This window comes from Pagrus pagrus, assembly GCF_965226575.1.
Source record: "Pagrus pagrus genome assembly, chromosome: 3".
NCBI lineage: Eukaryota > Metazoa > Chordata > Actinopteri > Spariformes > Sparidae > Pagrus > Pagrus pagrus.
In genome coordinates this window covers 28,288,386-28,299,010 of record NC_140187.1, presented here as the reverse complement: position 1 = coordinate 28,299,010, position 10,625 = coordinate 28,288,386, and the positions used below count along the sequence as shown (strand labels likewise).

The 10,625-nt window shown below is 37.8% G+C and overlaps 1 protein-coding gene across 3 annotated transcripts; it reads right to left on the bottom strand.

Moving 5' to 3' along the window:
- Window positions 1-4,194: 4,194 nt before the first annotated feature.
- On the bottom strand, window positions 4,195-8,865 carry mitfa (melanocyte inducing transcription factor a; the record flags this gene model as incomplete). Of its 3 annotated transcripts, XM_084349156.1 has the most annotated exons (9): window positions 4,195-4,774; window positions 5,780-5,927; window positions 6,143-6,218; window positions 6,534-6,590; window positions 6,971-7,054; window positions 7,528-7,636; window positions 7,773-7,868; window positions 7,960-8,172; window positions 8,833-8,865. In XM_084349156.1, 9 exons carry the CDS (start codon window positions 8,863-8,865, stop codon window positions 4,370-4,372), a joined length of 1,221 nt encoding a protein of 406 aa, XP_084205282.1. In that variant the 3' UTR covers window positions 4,195-4,369. The 3 variants fall into 3 exon arrangements, with proteins under 3 accessions (XP_084205282.1, XP_084205283.1, XP_084205284.1); XM_084349157.1 differs by lacking the exon at window positions 6,971-7,054 and having other exon boundaries at window positions 6,534-6,617; window positions 7,906-8,172; XM_084349158.1 differs by lacking the exon at window positions 6,971-7,054 and having other exon boundaries at window positions 7,906-8,172.
- Window positions 8,866-10,625: the final 1,760 nt, after the last annotated feature.

Below are 10,625 nucleotides of genomic sequence, written 5' to 3'. Positions count from 1 at the left end.
TGATGGATAGCCCCCAGTTCAAGCTAGCTGTCTAACTACTGATGGTTAACTACTGACAGTTTTGACCATGAGGTGCTTTTAACCGCATTCCGAGTGGAGAAGTACCTCTCTCTGGTAAAACTGAAGCATCCTTTATCATCCCGGCTTACAAATTTCCCATTGGGGATAGCTCTCAAGTTACGGCCACTTATGTTTTTTACTTTGAACTGGAAACAAGATTTATTATTTTGAAATGACTTGAAATGAAATGAATTACAAGCCACTGTAGCTTAAATAATGCTAGGTACAGTTTGTTTTGAGGTAAACGTGTGCCTGTAAAAGTTACTAAATTGAGCTACTTGTTCATTTGCATATTAATGTTAATTTACAACATTTTCAGACATGCATGTGGAACTTTTTCTTTGAAAAAAAAAAGGAAATAGAAAATACAGCATTGCAGAGAAAAGTGTACAGATTTAACTGAAAATGAGTCTGATGGAGAGGTTTTGCACCTGTGACAGCATACTCCACAGATTCTTAACAAAAAAAGAGTTAATTTAATCAGTCATTAATGTATGTTGCATTAACACCTATAGCTTTCTGTCGTAATCATACTCTATACTGTCCATTCATTCTCTGTATCTTAGGAAGCAGCTGGAGCCTGTCCTAGCATGCACTGAAAGATGCATTCCCGGACAGGTGACCAGTCTATGAGTCCACACCACTGAACCCTATGAAGAAAGTTATTTAAACCTTATAACTAAAGCCTTAGGCTGAAGACTAAGTAACTAAATGCTAAAGCTAAAACAAACATACATTTTCTATCAGCATCTGATTATGAAGACTGTATATGCCATGTTAAGGAAATACAGTGTTTAAGAAATGAGAATGTGTTATGTATTCCCTAAGAATATATTAAAATATAATTTTATAATATTTGAAAGTCAAGTTTAAACATGACAGTGAAGTAACAAAAACAAAATGTTACTTAGAAGAGTTTATCTTCTGACTCATAGTCTCATGTACTGCCAGGAGCAGGCTGGGTTAATAATTCAGGCCTGGAATCAGTCCTGGCCAATCTCCATAATCACTTCAGTCACAGACCGCAGACTGTGTTTTTGTTATATTATTTTCAACTCTTTCACTTTAAGTTGAGGAAACTGCCATGCATCCTCAGGCTCAACAGTCAGTCAGTTGCACCTCTATAATTAAGGTAATAAATCATACAGGCTTATATGTTTTTTGTGCACTTTGTTTTGCACGTGGGATTTCCTTCAGAGCTCTGACTGGAGATGAATTTATCACCATGATGCTCTGGCAGCTCTTATACTTCCACCTGACAGAAAAGAGTGCACAGTTTTTATTTTCCAGATTAATTCCAGCCATACCAATGTATCTTCTGCATTCCATAGCATGATTACGTTTTTTTTTAAATACAATCAACTCAGTAAAGGGAGTTCTGATATGACATGATGAGGGGAGCCATGAACCCTGCTCCTGAAGATATCTGTCATTTTACAGCATTTGGCAGAACTTTCCTCCCAAGCTTTTCTCCTTCTAATGCACTCCCTCTCAGCTCTTTTGAAATGTAACATTCAAGGTTAACACTATAATTACATTCAGTGATTAGATAAAATCAGTGACAATTAACAGTAAAAGAGGTATTGGTTCTATAGGTGTATTTATAATTATGAGGGCTTTCACAATGTAAACTTTGATAAAAACATAAACGTGTTTTTTATCAACTTTCTGCGCGTAAGACTGTGCTGAGATTATTGGAGTTGAAGACGGCCCACTTTTCCCATCATGCATTGTGCTGAGCAGTTTGTTAAGTTTGCTGTTTTATGTTCTAAAATGCAAATGCTATGTTTTTGTTAGTGTTGATATGAATATGATTAGAACACTGATTAAACATTAAAACGATTCATTTTTACAGATTGCACATTTCATTTAGCATTGTTAACACTGCCTTGACACTCCAGGCCAATCAGATTGCCAGGTCACTTGGATTTCTCCTGGTGCTCCCGACGGCCAATCCACGCCTGTGTACCGCATGCTTCCCCACAAATGATCCGTAAATAATTATGGCCAGATATGTCAATGGATCTTTTGTAGTTTTCACACCACAAAAATTTTCTTTTTTTTTTATTTACAAAAGACACTATATACAATCAGCTCAAAGTAAAACATCACAAAGTTTTTGTAAAATACTGGTAAGAGATAACAAACATTAACAAAAATGTATGTTCTGTACAGACATAAAAAAAATTAGATTCCCCCCAGCGTACATTGACTCAGCAATGAGTTATGCAAGATAACTATCACATTTATGGTTGATCAGTGCCTACGAAGCAATTGATACATTTTGGGCAAAAGTAATATAATACGTATTGGCCAGAAGACCAGATATAATATATATAGTGCTCTTGTCATATGGGATACAATTACCTTATATTGATAAAGTACAAATTAAGTTGTGACGTCTGACATTATGTTAGAATAAAAAAAGTTTAATACAGGGTAATGTGAGCTGTTATACATTTAAAGACTCCTTAGAGAAACCCATCTCTGAACTACTGGTAAAAATCTCAAAGAAAATAAGCTCTCAGTGGATGAAGAAAAAACAAAATAAATAAACAACAATAAAAACACATTACCTAAAAAATAATAATGACAATGCTCCTATTTGCTCAATGCTCGATTTGTTATTTCTTCAGAATACATTCAGAGCACAGGGTAAAAAATCATATAATATTTAATTATGTTTCGAAAATATTACTAATATGCAATAATATCCAACATTTGATCCTTTGATATTTAAAGCAACATTATGTAACTTTTTTGACCTTAAAATAACAGTTTCAAAATCATGTTGATGGCACAGTGTCTTGTTTCTGCACTATGTAACTTCAGTGAGGGGGTAGGATCACAGCACTGCTTCAACATACAAGCTTTCAACACCTAACATAGTTGTGATGTAATGAGTTTTGTTTGTAGTTAGCACCTACATTACGTCTGACAAACTGTTACACTGTAAATATTTTGGACTGTTTAAACTTAAAAGTCTAAATTCAATTGCTGCCTTAAATATTTGAGTCAACTTAATTTAGGTTGAATAGTTTATAAATAATAGTTTAAAATCCTCTTTTAAGTTTTCTTTTTTGTGAAACACAATTTAAAGTTAACTGAACTTGAAAATACATCTTCAGATAACTTAAGATATTAAGCTGAATCAACGACTGTTCAGTGACACTGACAATCATTACAAATACATTTGATATCTTGTTACATTTGATGATTTCTTTGAGGAGTCAGTTCTGCATTTCACACAGAGTGGAGCAGCAATAGCTGCTTTTGGAGTTGCAGGATCAGCATAGAGACATTACATGAAGCAACCCACAGTGGCTTCATCAGGAGTGTAAATGTGTGACGGGCTAAAGACTGAATTCAATATTAACCTCTATCATGGTTAGAATTGTTTTCGTTATTGTGAAAAAAAGCATGTTTCCATGATGTCTGTTTTCTTCAAACTATAAAAAAGAAGGGTCTGTGGAGAGTTTTACCTCTCAAACAATGCATGCTGGGAAGTCAGCCAATATGCTGATCATCAAGTCAAAAGACTTCAAGTTAAAAGAACTCATGTTTATAAGTTCAGAAGTGGTCTGAAAATAAAAACTATAAACTGTAAATTTAATAAAACAAACAAAACTTGTATTTTTAAGTTAAGTTAATTAGAAAAGACAAGTTGATTCCACTAAATTCAATGATGAGGTTTTACAGTGTACAGACCTGGGATTTGTAATTATGACAATGGTGTTCTACTCAGTAACTGTGGGGGGCGCTAATTTCTACACCATGGTAGTTAGTGTAGCCAGTAGCAATGGTTGCTTTAAATATCAACTTATGTTTTGTGTATTTTCTTGCAATGAAACCTTCAGAAGTTTAAAACTGAGTCAGTAATCTAGTATTCTGTCTAGAAGAAGTAAATAGTTTGTAACGTTTTGCACTTTACTATCAATAGATTTTCACATATGCATGTTATCTCATACAGTTCAATACAGAGTGCTGTATATGTGAGACAAATATGAAAACCCCTCTTTAAAAGAAGAGAAAAATAAACAGGCTGACAACTGTAAAGTCATTGATTTGACCATTCTGTGATGACAGCAGATTTTCTCACTTTGTATATGATTGTCAAGTGATTCTTAACTTTCCACCTAGAATGTAAAATATTGTGTACAATCAAGGAACTGAAATGTCACAATAACATTAACGAATAGTATTTGAACAGCATTAAATGGGCAATGTATAAGAAAAAATATGGAGTCACTCTCCTCGCCGGGATGCTTGAGATAGAAAGTGTCAGTATGGCCCCTGGCATTGGACAATGCTAACAGCCCTGCTCCTTCTCCTCCATACTCGAGCAGGAACTGTGGTGGCTGCTGACGTTGTTGGAGCCTTCTGGGGACATCGAGGACAGCAGGGGATCACTTGGGGAAATTGGCGCAAGGATGTTGTCCCTTACCAGTTCCTTCATCTGACAGGTCCTGGAGTTTCCATAATGACCAGAGTCCCCGGTGTCCGAAGGAATCTGGTCGAAGGTGATGGTGCCGTTGTTGAGGTCCAGTGTGGTGGGAGGGGACATGTCAGGAGTCGAGTTATGCTGGTAGAGATCTGAGGGGCAGTCGCCGAGGAGGGGCTCCTGTTTGATGGATCGCGACATCAGATCTGATGTGCAGACAGATGGGGATGACACCACTGTAAGACCATGAGCACGGGCCTGGATCTCCAACTCCTGGACAAAGAAGAATGAAATCATACTGAGTACAATGTAGTGAAACCCATTCCTGAGGATTGGGGTAGCCAGAACACCCTGAGGAAACCCACGCAAACACATGGAGAACATGTAAACGCCACACAGAGACCTCTTCCCCAGCTGGGAATCGAACCCAAGAGCTCACTGTGAGACAACAGTGCTAACCACTGTGCCATGGTTAGCACTGATGCAATGATCCTTCCACGGATCACCTAAGGAAACTTTGTTATGACTTTACTTCCTCTAGATAGTCAAGTTCAGTTGTCTTCCTATCTTACAGAATAAAAAATGTGATGTAGACAACACATTTGTGATTTAATCAACATAATGCTACACTGGGAAAGATTATTTTTCACTTTGCTAGTGGCTCTGTGAGTCCAGTGTCAGCTTGCTATCACTCACTGTGACAATACTCACACTTTGACGTTTAGCAGGTAGAATCTTTTAATATGTTTATTGTCTTAACATTTGCTAATCATCACTAAACACAACGCTAAGATGAGACTGATGGGAGTGTCATTAGTTTTGCACTGCGAGCCAAAAATGTGAAATAAATTGAAATTTTGACCTGATGGTCACCCTAAAGGAGACGTCAAAGGATCACCAAAGTTATAACAATTCAGTCTGTGGGGGACATGAAAGTACCAACATTTGTGTCAATCAATCGAATAGTTATCAAGACGTTTCCCTCAAAACCACTCATATTAGAAAAAAAGAGAAAAAAGTCAAGGGATCACCAAAATCAGTAGGATTCATCATCTGGGAACCATGAATACTTTGAAATTTCATGATGACCCATCTAATAAATTAGATATTCAAGCAATGTACTTTATAACATTAAAGTTACATTATGTACAACTACCACTGCAACTGCAATTTTTAGCCTCTGGTGGACAGATAGAGGAATGAAATACCCTGTGGCAATACTGTTTGTAATAGTGAAGTACTCAGTAAGGCTTGCTCCACCAAAGATGGATGGCCTACCTGTATACGCAGCATCAGATGGCGGTTGGTGTGCTCCAGCTTCCTCTGCCTGCACTCCAGCTCCTTGGCTCTCTGCTGGTCCCGCTGTAGCCTCCTGATATAGTCCACTGAGGCTTTCAGAATGGTGCCCTTATTCCAGCGCATGTCTCTGGGGTATACAGGAGACAAAGGTTTACAGTCAGAGTCAGCTGACCAGCTGACCAGAACAGCACAGGATTCCTTATGGCCCCTCCGAAACAAATAAGTCATTACACTTTAAGGACACTGAAGCGTGCGAAGAGGAGGCAATGAAAACAATGTTAATGAATAAACTGACAGACAGACATGCATTTACAATTAAAATGTATACAAAAAAACACTTACGGATCATTTGACTTGGGTATCAACGTTCCCAGCTCCTTGATGCGATCGTTAATGTTGAATCTCCGTCTTCGTTCAACTAAAACGTTGTCATATAGAGTGAACAGTAAGTACAGACGCCTTTGTAGTCTTTCGAGGTTTAATCAACATAAATTATAATTTTACTTTTTTACAAATAAAAACAATCTGATTCACATTTTTTTTTATTTATTGAAAATTGGAAATACAGGGAAATTGGAAAAACCTGAAATGCATGAAAATTGGAAATAAAATTGAAAAGAAATAATAAACCTCTCAAAACTGTTAAAATGTCTGTTCTCTCAAAATGTAAGTAGCCATTTTACCACAGAACTACACTGAAAACGAAAAACTGATTCTATTTTGATTGACTCACTTAAGTTGTGGTTGTCCTTCTTCTGTCTTTCCTTAGCAAGAGCACGAACTTCAGCCTCTGCGGAGCAAAGAGAAACATGAGTGCCTGTTTAAGAAAGCGTCATCATTTCATTCAAGTCTATAAAATGAATGGAATTACATGTTAGTAGTTCACATAATGCACAGTAAATCTGTTACTACTAGCACATTTTAATTTAACATGTTATGCCGGATAGTCACAGCCAATAATAAATCATTATTATGTGAATTACAGCAGGAAATAAAGTTAAAATCATGTCAATTAGCTTCTGATTTTCTACAATTACACTTCTTTGATATTGTGTGCGATTTAGTCATACACAAAATGCTTTCTGTACAGTTTCTGAAAATCTGATTGAAAACAGCTTTTACAGTTAACATACATCATCTTTTCCACTTGCTTCATTTCACTTTGCTTACCTACTGGAAAGCCCTCTGGCCTTTGATAGTTTTCATACTGGCCACAGGATCCAGGTTTGTCCAGCACTTGCTTCATGCCAGGAGCTGGAGTAATTATTTGGCAAATGATTGACTTAATGGTATCTTGTGCATTTTTCCAAATTGCACACAATATTGACATTGGCCTATAGTCGTGCTTTCACCTTCTACATTCTAACAGAGGTGTGTCAGTTTTCTCCTTTATTAGGATTTAATCATAATAAACAAAATATTTTACTCTATAATGGCACAAATACTCATCAGATCTTAGACAATTAGAAATTAGAAACTTTTCTCAGTTTGTGTTTGAATCGCATTTGACTACCAGACGAGGTAAAGTTTTCAAAGAGACCTTGCTTAATGTCATTTATTGGTCACAATGAAGTGTGCTAAAACGTCTGTCAAATGATTTCACAGCTTGAATTTACATCAATCACATTGTCCACAACTTCAAGCCAAATGATAATGTACAGTACAGAGAATCAACAGTAAAAACACTGATACTGTGTGAGAGATGTTTCAGCAGTTTTTATAATTACCTGTGTATTCCCTCTTAATGTTGGGCGGACAGGAGTTGCTGATGGCGAGGCCCGGGAGAGGAAGTCCTTGGTTGCCGTACACATCGAGAAGGTTACCAGACACAGGGAGCTACACAGTATTAAAGAAATGTCATTCAAATAAAAGTGCCTTGTATATAAATAATTCTTTATAAACTACCCCTTCAACGTAATATTTTTTTTATATATGCATCCTTTTAAAGGTTGGGTTCACTTGGAAAAGTTACCTGGTTGTTCATTTGGAGTCCCGGCTCCATAAGTCCGAGAACATCGTCATTGTAACTTGACTCCAAGCTAATAATATCATCAATGACATCATCCATCTAGAAAACACAAAACCACATTTTATTCAGTAATTACAGTGTATCGGGGTATCTGAATGTAGTGAAAGTGTTTGGCAATGAGCAGGCATACCTCTTTCTCACAGTTGGAGCTGAGGGTGAGCAGGGCCATGGGACTGTTGGGGGCGCTGCTGCCAGGACCGGGTGGCATGCCGTGCTCGGGGGGCTGGCTGGGGCACTGGCTGCTGGCTTTACCACCCAGGGTGGTGGACAGATACTGTCTCACCTGTTGCCTCTGAGCCTGCTGGATGTGGTACTTGGTGGGATTCTCCAGGTGGGACTGCACCTTCACGGGCAAGACATATTAGACACATTAAAACCTTGGACTTTTGATTTTTTTGTCTTCTATCACATTTTGTATTACAGCTTAGTGAACAGTTTCATGTTCGATAAATCCATTTTAGATCTAAATCAAATCATAAGCTTGGTTTTCAAGGAAATCAAAAGGAATCAAGTTGTAAGGTTGAGTTGCAGTTAATTACTAATCTCTATTGTATTATGCCTGTCAATAGAGCTGAAAACACCATTTTAAAAGGAGACTTTGAAGGCTTGCATTGGAACACTTGCAGCATTGTCTTGAAACACATCTCTTTCTCCCAACAAATGTGCAGCACAGATTATTTGGACAGCATCATTCACTGCATGGCCGACTCCTGACATGTCCGCAGAAGGGACAATGTGAAGCAGTGAAATTGCATCACATGATCTATAATGATAAATTAAAGTTCATGCAGCATTTCATTCACTTTTCTATGCTACTGCTTGTTTCTGTTAGGCCAACGGCTCTGACTTTAGCAAGCATAGATAAACTGTAAGTGGGGTAATGACACAGTCTTTCACAGACATAATGTCACAATGAAATACTATTCAGCCACAATAATTAGCCTCAGCCTCAATCCATTTTTGTTTTTTGGAATAGTATTAAAGAAAAATAAGTCCATCTCACCTGATAGTGGCTGTATTCAAGCATCTCCAACATGTTATTCGAGTTGTAATGGATCAAAATGAATTACAAACAGTTTATAATCCCTTTGTCTTGCTAGCCAACACTGTGGACTGTGAGCTAGCGTGTGCAAAACTGAGAGCACTCACTAGTCCTGCCTAATATATCCACAGCTTGAAGCTCATTAGTTATGCAAGTTAAGAAATGGAGGAGGACACTGAGACTCATCCTCCTACAGCTGTGTTGTTCCAGTTTAACTATGAATTTTGTCTTTAAAGGGTCCATTTGACGTCACCACTTCCAGCTCACAAAGAAGTCTTTTTACTGGCTGGCCAGTAGTCTGCGAACTGAAGCCTGCTTAAGGCCAACTAACGTTTAATCTTTAGTTCTGCTCATCTAATATAAAACATTATTTGTTCTGAGCACCGGGAACACAATTGACACCATTGTTCCACTACAAACTAGACATATGAAAACCCAAATGTGTGGTGTGTTTACCCACGCAACACGTTTTTTAGGATGTTTAGAGGTTAATTACATTTAACCGCCAATTGTCATGCAGTCACATTTGCAGGGTAAAAGGGGAAGAGCTTGATTTAAGGGAAAATGACTCAACTCTTCCAAGAAACGTATGGAATTTGTCTATCCAAATACACTGTTGTCCGGTCTAGGTCAGCTCTCTTTTCATTACAAATCATTAAATATCAACACAGATATTAATAGAGCAGCAGTGAAAGGGAGTTTTTCATAGCCTTTAGTTTTGTGAATCAATTGATCATGGCACCATGCAGTCAATGGCGCACTCCAGGAGGCCTGGAGGGTGTGACTTTTTAAAAATTCTGTGGCCAGAGGTGAACTGAAGAGTGGAACTGTAGAACTGTTGGAAACAGGGCAGGACCATGACCCATGACCCAAATTATATGGAGCACAGATCAGTAAACCTCAAACTAAGCAGAGGACAACTTGATTGGTAAAATTGCAACAAGCTAATAAAACACTGTGATACCTTCAATTAGGCCATCTTAGAAGAATACAACATATAGCATAATATGTAAAAGATTACATCTATGTCAAACTGGAACAACCATCTTTGAACAGAGGAGGTGGCCTACGACACTAACTATCACCCACCTACAATGCAGTACTGAGTTCTCTCCCCAGACAGCTTAACAACCATTCATACCTGGGCTCACCTAGCCCTAGCAACCCACACAAGAGCTGGTTTGACCAACGACCCACAATTGGCCCTGACAACTCTGTAAGGACACTCCCACACAGAGTTTAAAAGCCTGCAACTCCTCCAGTTAGTTAGAACTGAAGAAGCCTCTTGGATGAGAGGTGAAACATCTTCAAGAAACTGATACACGTCCAGTTGCCTACGATACAGCATCTAGAATAATCATGACCTATATGACTGAGAACCTTCATCAACATATAGCATAATATATAAGTCAAATGGTCAAATGTAAAGATCAGTTTAACTGCATTAGGCAAAGACAACTGAACATAAAATAACTCAAACAACAACACCCGCTAGTAACATGAACAGAAAAGGTAATATTGCATGTTTAAGAATAAGAGAGTCATGGACGTGGTGCATATAGAAGATTCTTCCTTGGCAGTATTTCCACATATGTTTCTATCTACAAGAGCTCTACAACTCAAGTTCAGAATCAAGGGGCAAAGATGAAAAAAGGTCCCTGTAAGTTATTATTGGGTTTCTTTGTTAAGAGCTTGAGGCATCAAAGAAGAATGAAGCAGGAAATTAGTTTTCTGTTGCCAGGATTTATCTGGAC